Consider the following 18,218-nt stretch of genomic DNA (forward strand, 5'->3'; position numbering starts at 1 on the left):
ACTTTAACTGTTCCCGACTGGAATCAACTTTAATTCATACTCTGATTTTTCCATACACTTCCAGACCACTTTATAAATACACTTATGCTGATCTAACAACTAAACCATGGCGTTGTAGAATATAAAGGGACAAAGTCGCTCTTTTTTGAGCTTTTTTCACAAGTTTTGTTTGATTTAAAAAGTAGTTTAAGTTGTTTGACTACTGGAAACATGCTGAAATAGTGCTAAATACAACCATAAGTGTACAACCACTACTCTGCTTGCAAAAATATGTTCAATGTACAACTTTCAACATGCATGGCTGAATATACACACTTACATAAAGTTTGGACCTAATGCAAACTTTTGTAATGTGATCTTGATTGGCCTTGGAGGTGTCTTTTACTTAGATAAGGATTGCAGCTTTCACTTAAATTATGGTAATGTTTATTTGTCATAGGAAACCATGTTGGGGAAGTGACTCATTTTCTCTAATAAGGTCACACAAATTACTTTACTGGCGAAGCATTTCACGGGTTCTTAATATCTCAAAAAGAATGAAAAAGAGTGACATGTCGTTCAGGATAAACACATCTGAACAGTAAAATTCAGTGCTCATAGTGTGTCTTACATGCCCCAAACTTTGAAAGCTACCACATTTCTGAACTTACTTTGCAGTTTTTCATAACTTCCTTGTAGTCCTTATTCTTGATGGCTTCTTTAGCATTTTTCATAAAGGTCTTGATTTCTTTACTCTTACCACTTGCCATGGTTCCAACAACTTTGCTATTACTTTCTTTGAGAATATGCCAGCTATAGAGAACATTATATATTGCTATTATTACTTTATACAGCATTTGATTCTTTCAGTTTAGTTTTGGTTAGCTGTGAATACACAGCAGACTGTCATAGTTGTCATCTATGTTATGGTAAACTGCGAAAAAACCTATGGGCAGAGGCTCAGTGGCAACCACCCCTAAGCCCTGCACAATCAATCACAACTGCATATTCACAGCCAAGCCTTGTGTACTCCAGTAGCCATTTACACACACACACACCCTGGTAGCGGACCATACCCATGACTTTTTTCGTTTGCCTCACCACACTTCCACCGATATAAGTGCAATGCAGTTTTAGTTTTAAAGTCCCCTTCATTGACCGCAAGAGAATAAAACATTACTGGAATTTATAATTTGTGACCCTAAATAATTAACCCTTCCTACAACTGATCAGATACGGATCCAAAACTGTTGCTGCAGAAACTTGGATAGCCAGTAACTCAGCTGCCAAGAAAAGCTAGGTGACTGGGGGGGGGGGGGGGGGGGGGCGCAGTCTATGTTGCAACCAAAACTAATGAGTTTCATCAGATAGTGGCACAGGCGCTTGTGGGCTGGGTAAGTCGGCTTGATATGAAGTTGATCAATCAACTGTCTGCTCCATCTATCAATCACATAATCGATGCTCTCTCCTCAACCACAACTGAAATGTAACGTGTATTTTAGTTGCGGTGAGAACAGACCACTGAGTACGCGATAGATCGAGCAGAAGATCGATCAATCAACTGATCATGATCAAGCAGATTACCCAGCCAACAAGCGCCTATGGCTAGTGCTATAGTAGTGGCAATGCATATGCTAATGAGCAGCTGCAGTGCTGTAGCTCTCGTTTTACCTGGGCATTCGGGTCGGACGCTTTTGTCCACAGGCATTCGACCCAAGGCAAGCAAACTGTCACTGATGCAACAAGAAAAAATAACTGGTTGCATCAGTGACGGTTTGCTTGTAATTTGCATTGAGTCGAGTGCCTGTGAGTACTATGAGCGACTCGTCGATTACCGCATACCTTATCTTCTCGACTCGGAAAGACTGAACGCAGTGTCCAGGATCTGTAGGAGAGACACATGTAAGGCATAAGTGTTATGTTTATCCATTGCTCTTGCTTACCTTACCTAATTCTGAGATGATAAACCTCAATCTGAAAACGAAACCAGCCTACTGGTGCTGCATACCGCCGCGCTGTGAGTCTCTGAATCTGTGATGCCAGCCAAGATTTGAGGTCAAAGGTCAAAGTTGCGCACACAAAGTTACAGCGCCGCCTAGCCTGCTTTGGTCACGGGAGGGACCGTGCTTTGGTGGATCTTGTTGTTGTTCAGGTCGCTGGCTGCTCTAGTATCATGATGGTGGGGATGATTACCTCACTGAGTGTATTTTTCATCATGATCTCGTCGAATATAGCGATACAAGAACCAAGGCACGGAATAACAACCACGAGAGGAAGTCACCGGCGAAATGTAGTGTTTATTATCTGCGACGCTATGGTAAGCTCTAGCCCTGCGTACGATGCTGTGTGTTCCGCTCCAGCTAATAGCCCCGCTCACCACGGGGCTATTAGCTGTAGCGGAACACACAGCATCGTACGCAGGGCTATGGTAAGCTCCAATGAAGGATTTTTCCATACATAAGGCATGAAGTTAGCAGACTTCCTCCATCAATCAGGGGTAGATCATGTGATATCCTGGGGGGGGGGGAGGGGATATCTGGAAGATTTATGAGGTGGTATTATTTTTTTACCTGATCCACGGTTCATATTTTTTTCAACTTTCTTATATTCTTACAATGTTTTCTGCTAGCTGCTCTATCTGAGGATTTTTATCATATTGGTCGATGTATAAGTGCTTTATACTGCATGATAACATTTTGCATTAGATAATATTAAATTTAAAGTTTGGATGGTAAATTTGAACATATGTACAATATTTATGTCTCAGAAGCTTAATGTTATATTCAAATAATTAAAAATACCTGAATTTGATATACTGTGTGTCAGATGGCATATTTGTATCTAAGCTGAATACTCTCAAGATGGTCAGCTGAATTCACTATTGAATAACACCATAAAACCCTCTTCAAAAAGACATCTAGGTGGCCTTATTACAATTTACCTAAAAAATTAAATGCAATATTAAATTTTCTTTTCCTTTTTCTGCTCACAGCCCTCTTGGTGGAGAACTGTTTCTGTAAGAGGTATATACTGAAATATATAGAGAGGTGATAGATTGAAATGAAAATTTAATCTGTGAAGCAGTATGTCCCATCCCAAGAGATCCATGTATAACAAGCCCCCATGCATGTGAAAAAACTTCAGAAATGTCAGGAAACTTAGAAGTGTTACTGAAATAATTGCCAACATGATAAAAGTACATGCAGTTTCTTGTTCTAATGGCTGTTGAATATATCCACTGCTTGGCGTTCAAATAATGCAACTGAGGACCTGAACAAAACTATTTAAAAGCTGTTAGTTACTCTAATTATCGCCCATTATTATACTCGATGGATCTATGTAAAACAGGACACGTAATACTTGTAATCTTTCCCTACAACTTTTCAACTTGTCCTGAGAGGAGCAGTGATACAGCCTAAAAATTGTGATCAAAGGGAGTCCTGAAAACGAAAGGATGCAAGGCAGAGGGTACATTTATTCTGATGGATAGCTTACCATTATTTTTATTCAGCTATCTCTAGCTGATTCTTGTTAATTGATGTCTGGTGGGAAATCTCTTTCCCCCACACCCCCGTTATCTAATGGTCAGTCCCTTGTGGACTTTGCCTCCTTTTCCTTGCCACCCATAGAATCTTTTGAGAAATTCATGGCCCACGGGTTACATGATCTTTATTGATAAAAAATATTGCTCATAAATATTTTTATTAACATTTGTTTAAAAATAAAATGTCTCTCCTAGACCATATGCACCATGTATAAAGTAACTCTACAGATAATCCAATTAAAGCAAAAGTAGAATATGGAAGTTACCAAGCCTGCACTATACATGTCACCTCAAGGTCAATGCCCACAACCACTAAAAACCTAGGACATTTTGTTATTTTGTTGGTATTTTATCTGTACATAGAATACAGTGTCTTTAGCTAAATTAGTGAGCATACTGAAACATCCAGGTTTGGAGTGTTTGATGTTGGCCTATGGTATTGTATTGTTGACAATTCAGAGTTACTATACCAAGACTTAAATTTACTCTTCTTTGGTAAGAATTCTTGCTATAATGTATTGCAAAGTAAGCCAAACAGTGGGAATATTTCAACATGCTGTAGGAAGTAGAAAAACAAATTACATTCAATGCAGAATGAATTGCAGTTTTCTCAGTGAATGTAAACATAAATGCCTTGAAGTGATTTTCCAGTGTTTTGATATCTTAGCTATATGTAAATAATGTCAAATAGCTTGTGATTATTATTTTAATTCTACAATTTTCAGTCAGCTATCAGGGAACATGACACTGTAATAATAATGAACCAGGAAGTCTGTTTTTTTGACAGGATGGCAGGCTGGTAGGAAATAATGAATCAGCATCGGAAATGAGCAACATTAATGGACGGTTGGTTCAAAATGGAGTAACATTTACAAGTGCATACACTAATTCGCCAATATGCTGCCCTTCAAGATCAGGTAGTGTATAGTCAAATAATTAGTAAAGATGACACAAAACGAAAGCTTAATCAGACAGTTGCTATTCTCTTAAAAATGTATTTCCTTAGCTTGCTATATGCTTTTCACACTTGAGAGTATGATACATTTCAACAGTTAACCTAAACTGAAAACATCATACCACTATGTGTTCATGAAATTTAGTAACATGTAGCCAGCCATTTCTGTATGATGTTTGAGATGAATCATTGAATTTACATTTGAAGTTCATTGTCTAGTCTGTATTCAAAGTTTGAAAGGATCACAACTTTCATATTCATCACACATTCTCAATGATGTGATTGAAATGTTGTATGTAATTCATGGGTGACAATTTCTTTATTCAATGAAATCTCTTTATACATTGTACCTAAGCTTTATGGAGTGGTCTTTACACACACATCACACAAACCTGGAATAATTACAAAGGTCTACCCAAAGGCTATCCCACATGGAAAGATTATCTGGATAAAGCTGGATATGATACAAAAATACTAGGAAAAACAGATTACACTGTTGGAGATCATTCACTCAGGTAAATATGTAGTATTTCACAGATTTTTTATCTGGTTAAAGTTATATATAATATTTACAAAACATTGAAGTTGCTCAATTTAACAGACATATAAAGATTTGAATTATTAGTGATATCATTTCAATATGCCAATATACCGGTACCAGTCGTGCAAAACATTCACATTCAAAAAGACGTTCACATTCTCAAACACAATGTGAACTGTTTACTGCTTTTAGTGAAAATATGTTGGGTCACTTTCTTGGGAAAGTTGATAGCTAGGCCTTGCAGCATTTCAGTGGCAACGCCTGACTCACATCGTCATGACAATCCTATAGTAGTGAAGACAAGGTATTTCATATTTTGTCACCGTTGAGGGTCCCTTTGAACAAAATATTGACACATTGATCAGCCTGCCTGGTTTGTACAATACAGAAAGTAAAAATTGTGACTCTCTTGAGTTTTCCTTGCTGTTTGTGTGTACATATGTACTGGTAACAAGTACACAGTACGTGAGGCTACCCACAATTCCCCTTGATTTGTTCACTCAGACATTTTTTGCTAAAGGCTTTTTCAATTTTATCAGTTTCTTAACAATTTTTAACTTACAATTCAAGTTCAGGATTATTTGTTAAGACTATGTTCCAAAATTATTGATTATGTTTAAAATTCAAGAGAAAATTGAATGAGAAGTTGATGTTTGGAGGTGCTAAAAATTGCACACTTGTCAAGATAAAGTTATCAGCAACTAAGATGGTCTCATCATACCACCTGTCAGACATGCAAATTTCCTTTGTTACGAACAGTAAAAAAAATCAATACCCTTTCTTTCGCCAACACAGATGCAACTTATTCCCTTAGTTTCCTTGAAAATATTGTGTATGGCTGTCAAAAATTTATGTCGACAAAATTACAAAATTGCTATCTCCTCCGCAGAAAAAGGGTTGATCTTCACATTATTCACAGTGAGAAATCAGAAAATTATGATGATCAGAACTATGTTGCCAGAATTTTGAAATATGGACCGAGTTGTTCTGTGTACAGAAGAAATTTGCTTCAGTTCAGTGAGTGATCTCCGTGTGTACAGATCATGGAGGATAGTGGGTAGCCTCACTTACTGTGAAGTAATAGGGAGTGATTACTATTATCCAACATGTCTAAGTATTTACCTTAGGTGCATAAATGTGTTTCTAAATATATGAGTGTATAAGGTAAGTGGCATTTGTAGTTTATCTAACACTTTTTTAGACTACTACATAAGATTTCACAAAATGATTTAGATGACAGGTCATGGTCCTGGTGGAGGGACTGTGGACAGGTATAGCATAGGACTCTTGTTCTAGAGAGATTGTCATAATTTCAATCTTCCCTGCAGTAACAGTTTTAATTTTCCCTGCAGTAACAGAGTAGAAGCCTGGACAAGGGAAGTGAATTTCACTTTGGCGCAGGAAGGAAGACCAACTCCGGTACTTGTAGGAGATGAACACACAAGGAGAATCAAAGAAGAGGATTGGTCTAATGTTGACTTGGCCAAAGATTGGTTGAAAAGTAGAACACCAGGTGGTAAACCGTTCTTGCTGTACATTGGAATTGTTTTACCACATCCTTACAAGACAACACAGGAAGGTCCAAGGGCTGGTGGTTCAACATTCAAGACATCTCCCTATTGGTTGAAGAAAGTCGATAGGTCGAAGATCACCATTCCTAAATGGAAACCTTTGGATCAGATGCACCCAGTTGATTACTATGAAACTGCAACAAAAAATTGTACCTCTAACTTCACTGAAGATGAGATTTTGAAGATCAGAGCATACTACTATGGGATGTGTGCTGAAGTGGATGGTATGGTTGGTAAGTTTGTATCTGTTTCTGTCAAAGACAACAATGAACTCTTGAAGCAAATGAGCCAGAGTTTCATATGTTTTCGCAGAACATTTCAATGAGTATTCTGGTATGGAAGCCATAATGACAATTTTTGTAAAAGAGGGATAAAAAGTGTAAAAAATATTGTCTGCAATACTGACTTCACCGCTTGAAACAACGTGTCCCATAATACCGGTACTATCATTTAGCATGCACTTTATAATACAGGAAAACAGAGGCACTTTAGAGTAAGAGGACTCAAGTGTTAAACACCTGGGATCCATGAGACACTATTTGCAGCTTGAACTTCTTTTAATTTGTGGCAGAACATCTTTGCAGTTTATATGCCAGGGTAAGTCAGATATACATGTACATCAATTCTATTAAAAATAGGCAAAGTACACTAAAAATAATTTACCGGTACAAGTAAGTTGGTCCAAAAGAATTCCAAATATGAATAAAATTCCAATACTCACCAACATTTTATGGCATGAAGTACCGGTAGTTATAAAATTGACAAAATTTAATCATTTGCTTAAAATTTTCTGTTCCTGTACAGGGGAATTGTTAGACACGTTGGATATTTCTGGATTCAGCAACTCAACATCGATTATCTTCACATCAGACCATGGTGAGATGGCAATGGAACATAGACAGTTTTACAAGATGACAATGTATGAAGCAAGTTCACATGTTCCACTGATTATCACAAGTCCTGACAAAGAGACTCACAATACAAAAGTGGATGATCCAGTCAGCTTGATAGATGTTTATCCAACTCTCATGGGTAAGACTACGCAACGGTTACAAAGATGTGTCTAATATTTTATATAAGCGATTCCAAGAGGTGGTGTCCTGTGAAACTGAATACCCTAAACTCACAATAGGTTTTTCAACATGTTGCTTCTATCTGTCAATCACATTTTCTTGTGGTACTTATAACAGCAGCTTGGAATACCTACCGGTAGTATTCTTTTGTCAATGTCATCTCTTAATCTGTCAAGTGCATTGGTATTACTGAAAATTTAATTATGTCCACACTTCAATGCAATCAATTAGCAGTTGTAACAGGAAATTTCACACATATTTTGCACTCTATTGACAGATGGAGAAATTTCTGTCAGCTCAACATGAAGATCCTTGAGCTTCCACCTAGTTTAATTCAATATAATGGCAGGTTATATGGCAGTAACAAGGTCACGGTTGTTGTACCAACAGCTGTCTTCATCATGCCAGAGTGATATTTATCTTTCAAAAAAATCTCAATTTTTCCACCCATTGAATTAAGTACCACATTTCGTAGCGGCATGGATCATGTGAAAATCTCTCTAGGATTTCATACATGTTATGTCCCCAGATATCACAGAAACATCTGGTCCCCCTGGTCTAAATGGAACCTCCCTGATGCCATATTTGGAAAGGAGAGTGGCACATCATGGTAGACCTCATTGGGTGCTGAGTCAGTATCATGGTTGCAACATAAATATGTCAACATACATGCTGAGAAAAGGAAAATGGAAATACATCACGTATGGCAATGGTTTCCAGGTTTCCCCTCATTTATTCAGTGAGTTGTGGTAGTATAGAGTATTTTGTAAAATTAAAGATGTGATAAATATAGTCAACAGGGATATATGCCACCTTTCATCAACACGCAATTATCCCAAAATACAAATAATACCAACTGTTTTCATGAATAAAAGTGTGATGATGATGTACCAGTATTGTTAAAGTTATTGTTAATTCTATTACAATGTTGTGATATGTGTGAATTTTCAAAATGATGAAATGAGGGCTGATGAAGAAAGGTGCCAATCACACCCACTTAATTTGAGTGAAGCTTTTACTTGGTAAAATTGGAGAGCAATTTGTCAAGAATCATTTAACTTATTTTAGTGACCAAAATGTGCGGTCTTGTTATTACATATAGTGATTCTGTCTTTTTACCACCCAAACCTTTTGTACATTGTAATTTATAGAGATGATACATTATCTTCATAGTGTATTCTTTAAAAATTTGTGGAGATGACATCATCTCCATTGGTGTAATTTTTGAAACTATCAAGTCAAAAATACATTAGGCATTTCAAGAAACGGCTCCTTCAAACTATTTCTTCCAATTACTCATGCAGATGCAATGATAAATAAACTTGTAATATCTCATTGTTACAGATCTTGATAAGGATCCTGATGAATTACTTGACTATGCAGAAACAAGGAAAGACATCGTCATGGAGATGGATAAAACTCTCCGAACCATCTTGGACTATCCGACTGTCAGCAAAGCAGTAAATAAGTACAATAAAGAATCTTTTGTGGCATGGAAAAATAGTCTTGGTGACAAATATGGTGCAACCATTGCAAACTTAAGATGGTTTAAGGATTGGCAGAAAGATCCCAAGGGCAATGAACAAAAGATAGAAGAGTGGCTCAATTCTCCAGAAACTTAGATTCTTTCAATTTTAACTTACATTTATAACCAGTATAAGTAATCAGAGACTACTTATGGGATAGCTGCGCATCTGTTATCTGTTGGGCTGCATGAATGAACATTTGTATATTTGTAAATATGTATGTATGTATGGGTATGTGTGTAGATTTGCACACTGCAAAACTTGAAAATTGCAGCATTTAGATAGTTGATGCCTCGTGCATTAGGCTTTTAAGAGGACTAGCTGATGTCTGCTGCTTTGTATTAAGTTTTGAATTGGACTAACTGACATAAATACTGTACATCAAGGAATACCTACTGATGCCAGATGCCAGCTTATCTAAAACCAGCTCCTGATTTTATATGTGTTAATAGCTAACAGGAGCTGAAAGCAAGGCAAGGTCAAAGTTAGGGAAAAATAAAGCCTGACTAGTGATCAAATTTGGAACTTCAGTCGAAGATTATGGAGAAGCAGCAATATGATTTTATGCCATGTATACAGCCTATTTGTTTTAAACTCTTGTAGAGTTACATTTACTCCTGTCTGCTTGAATTGTGAGCTATACCGCGCTTTTCATTACCACATATATTTTTACAAGTTCAAAACATTGTACATCATATTTTAAATACCATTAAAGTTGTTTTTATTGTAAATACGCCTTTATTTTTTTATTATTTACTTTGGTCGATAGCAAGGTCCGAATGGAGAAACAAGGAGCAGTAATTACATAATTTGAATAAATCTGAGTAAGAACATCCCTGGAAAGCTTCTAGAAAATTTCCAAGCAATCAGTCTAGTTGTTTCAGAACCTTGAATGTTTCAGTGAAAACGGTGAAAGTACAGTATTCTTCAGAGACAATTTCATTAAAGATTTATATCTTCATGAAAACATTCTCAGAAAACTCAATATCATTTCAAAGTGAGTGGTTGCTGACATTTTTCATCCCACACAAGTCTTCAAAATTTAGTAATTGCTTGTGATTTGGGCAAATTTCAATTTAATAAACACCCCAAAGAATCTGTAGTCAGCCTCTTGCTGTATATTCTTTCCTTAGCCCAAATGACTCTCTGGATTACTAGTGATTAATTCAAAATGTCTGTATGTGTGCAAAGTAAAAACATTTCAGCTGCTTATTGTGCATTGATGATACTTGTTGTGTGAAATGCCTTGACCGAGATGCTCGAAGAAGGATGTAAGTTTCGAATTCTCCCAGAATCAAATGCTGCAAGGTGACCAAGTCTGTGAATCAAACGATAATTCCACTATGTTGTGGCAAGAAAAAACACATTGCATGCACCAAATTATTTTTTCTTCACAGCATTAGGCCAAGTCTATGCAGAATGCTGTGGATGCCCACTTCTTTTTCATCTTTCGCCTTGAGTCAAAGCTTGTTAACACCCAAGTCAGTTTCAAGTGTACTTACGAGTAAAACCATGGTCCCCACTACCAGTCCTTACTGTGTAGCATCAGTTTAGAGTGTTTTATTTGCATATGTGTGAGATCTACTGATATTAGTGATGTGAAGTAAAATCACCATCCCAATTGACGCTGTTTGCACACTTAAATGTACTATGGCCATGGATGTTTTGTGCCACACTATCCATCAAGTAGCCTGTTGTTTTTTCATTAAAAAGCCATCCTACTTCAATAATTCAAGAAAGCAGCCAGGTCATGTGACACATTTCAGATCACATTAGCTTTTAAATGTATCTGAATACACTTGTCACAGGGCAGCTTAAAAACATAATTGCATGTGAATGTCAATGGTATATATCTACTCAAACCTTTATCATTGCTTATTTCATCCCCGTTGCTAAATGTGAACATGCATGCCAATCTCTATATAACATGAGTACTTTTATATTATCACTACCAACTTCATGCACATAGTCAACCAGTTATTTGAGAACTTTACTTTTTACCATCTTCATATTTTAAGTCATGCGTACCTGTGGCATATTTGCGTCAAAAAATGCTCTATTCTACGATGATGAAAATTGGCGCTAAATACTGAATTTGTACATGAAGTATACACGAAGTTTTCCGTGGATGAACATACATGAAGAAAAAGCGACTGGTCTAGAAATCAACTGTTCCTACTTTCTTCTCTATGCTACACCACATGGGAGCTAAAAATGTGACTTGTTTCCTTGATCATTTATCACGGATCATCACATTTTTGAGTTGGGGAGGGCAATGTAGCATGCTGAAAGCACCTTTTTTCAAACAGATTTTTTACTTAAGATTTATTTTCACAGTGCCTTTCAAATCACACACCATGGCACACTCTTGTATACATAACACATTTCTCACTTTAAATAAGCATATCATGAAAACTTGGAAGGCTAGAATGCAAAAAACACACTGTCTCATGGTATAGGTCATTAACTTCAAGCAATTCAGATATAGGGCTTTATTATCTGGGTAGCTTTATCAATCATAGTGTGTTGAGAACATTTCCAACACTCTGATTACTGCTAGACTTACTATTACTGCAAATTATTTATGATGCCAAAGGAAACTCAGCTCATTGGACTTTGTAAATGGAACTCCTATCAAGGACATAATTATCTACATTTGAAGTGTTTTTATGAATGGTTGAAGTCAAATGTCTGTTCCAACCATCTATAACTGGTACCTCTATCAGCCTTTTCAGCAACTCATAATATTGTCTGTGCAGAGTCAGTCTGACAAATTGCTGTGATCCTGTCAATCACATGGTCTAGATCTATCTCCAAACTGTTCAAATTGATGACAGCTGCAGAATTATCAGAGGTAACACAATTCAGTCCCACTAAATACAGCTGGTTTCATATATTTTCAAAAATCAATACAGCGTCCTTTCCTTTCCCAATCTCCATATCTTGTTGGCTCTGGTCCTCTAGGTCCACCTATTTCTCCAGTGTGTGGATTAACATTATCTGGCCATCTTTCCAGTGGCTCTTTCTCACCGTAGGGATGCTGTCCTACTGGCCATTCTCTGTTACATTCTGGATCACTGTCATGCTTTCCAACTGGAGTCACTGGTTTCTTCAGTGTGTCTTTTTTCTTGTCACTGTAAAGTCTTGCCGGGACTGGAATTGTTCTTGCAATACTTTCACAAGTCAGCGCTGAAATAAAAAGTTGTATTCAAAATTGTTACTACAGAATAAAAGGAAATCTATGGTTAAAGGCTCTTATTATTGAGACACCATTTCACAACAGTTGACATGGTTTGTTTGAAGTAAATAAATGAATAAATATTAAATAAATAGAATTGTTGTTTGAGAAAACTACTTTACATTCATAAGAAAGACAATGGAACCATTGATCACCCTGATTTGTCATCAAAGGCAAAACCAAAAGCACTTTGCAAGATTTCATAGATTGATTCATGATTCTATGTTACATGTAATGTTCTTTCTGATATGCTTACAAATGTGTACCATGTTATAAGTTCTCCAATAGTTCTTAATGATTATCACCTGTTATGAATAATTCCCATCCACATTACTGGTCGAAGTTTCTATCATAAATTGGTAAGTTTAAAACTGGTATCATAAATACTTCTTTTGGGTCGTGATAGACATAGTGTTTGGAGGAATGAAAACAAACTCTACACAACCACAGTTACTCAACCTACACTGATGATCCCTCCGAAATCTGTGCTTCAAAAACCGTGCTTCACTCAGTCTGTTAGAATAACCATTACATAACTGTGCTACAATTAGACATTGAATTTACTATTGTGCCTTGATCTTACATTGGTAAACATACTTTTGGGATCAAAACAAAACATTTAAATCAACAGCTCTGTAAGACTGACTTCATACATTTTGGAGCTGCACAGACATTTTGTAAACCTACTCCATTGTTACTGGTAGCGCAGTATGTACACTAACGGACTGTCAAATGTGTGATATAACGTTCCTGAATTTCTTTTTTCTCTGATCATGAACTACGATAGACTCTGTCACAGGCCCTCACTGGCCACAAACCACAGTCGCTTGGTGGGCTATTCAGCTCTGGGACTATTCGCCCCATAGACGAGTGTACAGAAGCGAGAAACACCCCAAGTCAGGAAATGAAATGGCTATTTCGTATAGGGATTGTGCCACCATGTCATCTTCGACGTTCGATTTTACCGTGAAAAGTAGCAAGTTCATCTATCATGTAACCGTCGACCCTTCCCTATCATTCTCAAAATTCATACCTGGTACTTAATTTGCTTCACAAACGCTCGTTTCGTGGGATTTTCGGCCGAATTCGATGGACACATCGCTAAAACATAAGCGTGAGCAACATTCCGGTCACCTCACAGTGGAGTTTGGCACCTCCACTTTACTGATGTTAGCGCCGCATACCCATGAGGGGTGACTGGAATGTTGTTCATGCGTTATGTTTTGGCGAGGTGTCTTCTGAACTCGGCCGAAAATCACACGAAAATTCATACCTGATACTTCATCTGCTTACAAAATGCTCATTTCGTGTGATTTTCGGCCGAGTTCGAGAGACACCTCGCCAAAACATAAGCGTGAGCAACATTGCAGTCATCCCTCATGGATAGGCGGCGCCAACATCAGTAAAGTGGAGGTACCCAAGAGGTGACCGGAATGTTGCTCACGCTTATGTTTTGACGATGTGTCCGTCGAATTCGGCCGAAAATCACACGAAACGAGCGTTTGTGAAGCAAATTAAGTACCAGGTATGAATTTTGAGAATGATAGAGAACGATCGATGGTTACATGATAGATGAACTTGCTAATTTTCACAGTGAAATCGGACACAGAATGTGACATGGCGTGGTTTTTATAGCCATTCTGTTTCCAGACTTGAGGTGTTTCTCGCTTCTGTATTCTCGTCTATGGGGCGAATAGTCCCAGAGCTGAATAGCCCACCAAACGACTGTACCACAAACTGTGGCTGGTGCAGCCTAGTTCACTCAACTGTTGCAGCCAGAGAGGGACTGTTAACACTTGTATTTATTGAATTTTTCCTGGAATTTTCCCCATTGGCTGTGGGGTCTCACCAACTTCTGTTTTAGAGAAGATGATGCTATGAAGTAGAGAGTGGCAGTTGAATTTCCTGCAAATGTAATTAATAGCTGTGACAAAGATCAGGTGTAAACATGATAGCTCTCATGAAGAATAAACAACAGCGAGTTTAGCTGTACATTATAATGCATGCACCCACATGCAAATGAATTTCAAAGATCTTCCAATGAGTTGTTTATTCAAAGCACGGTCCCTCCACAAAAGGAGGAACCGTGTTCAAAGTCACGGTTACGATAATATGTAATGGGCAGTTTTAACAAACTGAATAACTGAACACAATTTTCAAAGGAGAACACAGGATGAAAAACACATAAACATTCAATGACAGTTGCTCCCCAGCCACAAGATCTCTGCCTTCAAGTAAAGGTTTCTGATACAGATAGCACAGATAGCAGAGCAGAACAGTCTATAGCACAACACTCTGAAATTTGTGACCATAACGGCCAAAAGCGCCACCCATTGCTGACGACAGATGATAGAGGTTTGAAAGATGTCAAGGACTGAAGTTAGACTCGGTTTCGGATTCGGTTTCGGATTCAGTTTCGGATTCGGTTTCGGATTCGAGTGACTGAAAGAAATTTTATATTTTCAGCCGATTTTGTTAAAATGTGGAATACTTTATTTTTCACTTGGAATTTATTTTCGTTACTTTCGCTGGACCTTTTTTCAGCTAAAATAAAATAAAATCAGACTAGACAAAATGAAAATAAGATAACAGTGAAACAATGAAAATATTTTCAGCTGAAATAAATTTCAGTGAAAATAAAAATGGACCATAGTACTTCGTTTATATGCAAAGATAAATACTTGTCATCAAAAACAAGTTTTTAATGGTAACCGGTCTGCATATGTAATATATATTTCACAGCATAAATTGTAGCATGTATTTCATGACATAAATATTTCACACATAACCATAACTTCTAAGCTTACAGTTCAAAATTACTAAACACTTTCGGCACTAGAGCAAGAAACTATGGTGCATGTGCATGACTACACAAGTCAAAAGTGTCCACCTCAATTATTAGCATTATGCAGTTAGGACTATTTAAAGACATACAGTCACCTGTAATCTAAACATGCCCATATATGGTCAAAGGGGCGTTCCTTGGTATTCAAAATGCCCATGTGAGGGCGCTGTTTTTAAAAAGCGGCCACCCGCTTAAAATCTGTGATTGGTTAGATTTTCTCTTTCCATTGTAACTGTGGCAAAATTGGAACAGGTGACAGTATACCTTTACGCTAATAGTACTACGCACAATTCAAAGAAATGCATTCAATGCAATCTTTATTACACAACATATTAACTGATAGTTTAGTCCGGGAGTTTAGTATAGTACATGTTGATCAACATCAACCAAAACATCAAAGTAATACAACACATTAGCATTACACTAGACTCTCGCCAGTCGCTTGTACTGCTTGGTCTCGCGTAGCTTCCGGTATTTATAGCTGGTACAAGCGACCTCGTGCCTTCGGCACTCGACCTCGCGCCTTCGGCGCTCGATCGCCTACGTTGGATTGCTACCGCACTTAATAAAGTGACTCCGGTCAAAAGAAGGCACGAGGACTGTCGACAGTCTACATTACACCATGTGACACACATTGTGACAATAACAAATTAAAGTATAAATGTTTTTGTAAGTGTTGTTTTCCTCCACTTACTTTCAATTTCGAATTAAAGTGCTTTGAAGTTTTCTGTAATTTCTATTTTTTTAACCATTTTATTTTATTTTGTAAATAGATGCACACAATTTATGCCGACAGGCAACCCATTAAAAACTTGTTCTTGACGACAAGTATTTATCTTTGCAACATACAGAAGTACTATGGACCATTTTATTTTCACTGTAAAATAATCGCAATCATACCAATCCATAATCCAATAACACTAGTCAGAATTCGTAAGACAATAGTTGTAAACATAGACACAAAACAGCACAGAACAGACAGAAATTATATCAGCTAAGAATAGATTTTCATTATTTCACTGTGATATATTTTCACTTTGTTTAGTCTGATTTGATTTGATTTTAGCTGAAGAAAAGGTCCAGGGAAAGTAAAGAAAATAATTCCAAGTGAAAATAAAGTACTCCACATTTTAACAAGTCATCGTTGATGACACAGTCCCCACTTGTTAATGGGTATTTTGATTACAGGTCCTCAGAGAGGATAGAGTCCTCTTCATTAGGTCTGTGATAAAAATACTTTTGAATAAATTCACTTGATACATGTCTGAGTTATGGTTCAGGACATGAAAAAATCGTAACAAAATGGTCGCACAGTGGCCATAAAGGATCGCATCACAAAACAAATTGATGTGCATAGCTATGACATTGGTCGATGTCCTTGTACCAACTTTGAATAAAATTGGTCGAAACATGCAGATATGCCTGAGAAATGGCTCTGTACATGAAAAAATCGTAATAAAATGGCCGCCTGGCGGCCATATTGGATCATATCACAAAACAGATTGACGTGCATATGTATGACATAGGTCAATGTCCTTGTACCAACTTTGAATAAAATCGGTTGAAACGTGCCTGAGTAATGGCTCTGTACATGAAAAAAATCGTAATAAAATGGCCGCACAGCGGCCATTTTGGATCGTATCACAAAACAAATTGCCGTGCACAGCTATGACATTTGTCAATAAGCTTGTACCAACTTTGAATAAAATCGGTTGAAACGTGCCTGAGTAATGGCTCTGTACATGAAAAAATCGTAATAAAATGGCCGCCTGGCAGCCATTTTGGATCGTATCACAAAACAAATTGACGTGCATATCTATGACATTGGTCAATGTCCTTGTACCAACTCTGAATAAAATCGGTCGAAACATGCCTGAGTAATGGCTCTGTACGTGAAAAAATCGTAATAAAATGGCCGCCTGGCAGCCATATTGGATCGTATCACAAAACAAATTGACGTGCATATCTATGACATTGGTCAATGTCCTTGTACCAACTTTGAATAAAATCGGTTGGAACATGCCTGAGTTATGGCTCTGTACATGAAAAAATCGTAATAAAATGGCCGCCTGGCGGCCATATTGGATTGTATCACAAAACAAATTGACGTGCATCTGTATGACATATGAGTAATCCTTGTATCAAGTTTGAATGAAATCGCTCCAGGCATCTCAGAGATATCTGCGTGAACGGACGGACGGACGGACGCACAGACGCAACGCACGCACGCACGGACGACCACGCACGCACACACGCACGGACATGACCAAACCTATAAGTCCCCCCGGACGGTGTCCGTGGGGACTAACAAAATCGGCTGAAAATATAAATTTCTTTCAGTCACTCGAATCCGAACCGAATCCGAAACTGAATCCGAAACCGAATCCGAAACCGAGTCTAACTTCAGCATCGTGGTTTGAAAGATGTCAAGGACTGCAGAGAGCGCGATTCAAGGGACGGTATAGTAACGCTATCTTACTCCTCAGAGCTCTCCTGTGGTGTTCACTCACCTTTACTTTGCAATGATATTATTTTTTTCATTCCGGTCAAGCTGTATCGACTAATAAGCGAAGCCATTGTCGGCGTCAAGTAGAGAACGATTCTGTATATGTACCGAAGCCTTGTGTACTAGTGTATTTCGTAATGACCTTATACAACCTTGAAGACCCTTTAACTTATTGAAATAACATTAGGGAGCGTAGTATCGATATGGCGCACTTCAATACCAATTTCCTAGGTTGGTCCACGGGTTACGGGTATTCGAAGTTGTGCGATGAGCATTCGAAGATGGATCGGTAGAATCCGAAGTCATGAAGCAAGGATACGAAGATAGATTGATAGGATAAGATATATATAGGTTGACCTCAGAAGAGCGGTCGATGTCAAAGTTCAATATAATGACGTTTTAATGATAAATTATCTATCGTAAATGTTTGCTCAGTTTGC

At 37.6% G+C, this 18,218-nt stretch overlaps 3 protein-coding genes across 3 annotated transcripts in view; 1 reads left to right on the plus strand and 2 right to left on the minus strand.

The window, feature by feature from the left end:
* Positions 1–2,018, minus strand: part of LOC139121979 (tetratricopeptide repeat protein 37-like) — a 31,575-nt gene extending 29,557 nt beyond the window's left edge. The window contains exons 1-2 of the mRNA XM_070687315.1: positions 1,928–2,018; positions 651–792 (exon numbers count right to left, since the gene is read on the minus strand). Coding sequence (XP_070543416.1) covers positions 651–749 — 99 coding nt within the window. The 5' untranslated portion in view covers positions 750–792; positions 1,928–2,018. The remainder of the gene's footprint in view (positions 1–650; positions 793–1,927) is intronic.
* Positions 2,019–2,056: 38 nt separating this feature from the next.
* On the plus strand, positions 2,057–9,920 carry LOC139121982 (arylsulfatase K-like). The gene is made up of 7 exons (XM_070687318.1): positions 2,057–2,296; positions 4,311–4,440; positions 4,834–4,993; positions 6,372–6,823; positions 7,395–7,622; positions 8,193–8,402; positions 9,008–9,920. The coding sequence occupies exons 1-7, from the start codon at positions 2,153–2,155 to the stop codon at positions 9,283–9,285; spliced, it is 1,602 nt and encodes a 533-aa protein (XP_070543419.1). The 5' UTR covers positions 2,057–2,152; the 3' UTR covers positions 9,286–9,920.
* A 1,565-nt stretch (positions 9,921–11,485) lies between these two features.
* On the minus strand, positions 11,486–18,109 carry LOC139121985 (succinate dehydrogenase assembly factor 4, mitochondrial-like). The gene is made up of 2 exons (XM_070687320.1): positions 17,783–18,109; positions 11,486–12,378 (listed from the first exon to the last, which is right to left on the minus strand). The coding sequence occupies exons 1-2, from the start codon at positions 17,847–17,849 to the stop codon at positions 12,089–12,091; spliced, it is 357 nt and encodes a 118-aa protein (XP_070543421.1). The 5' UTR covers positions 17,850–18,109; the 3' UTR covers positions 11,486–12,088.
* Between the last annotated feature and the right edge of the window lie 109 nt (positions 18,110–18,218).

Source organism: Ptychodera flava, chromosome 21 (assembly GCF_041260155.1).
Source record: "Ptychodera flava strain L36383 chromosome 21, AS_Pfla_20210202, whole genome shotgun sequence".
NCBI lineage: Eukaryota > Metazoa > Hemichordata > Enteropneusta > Ptychoderidae > Ptychodera > Ptychodera flava.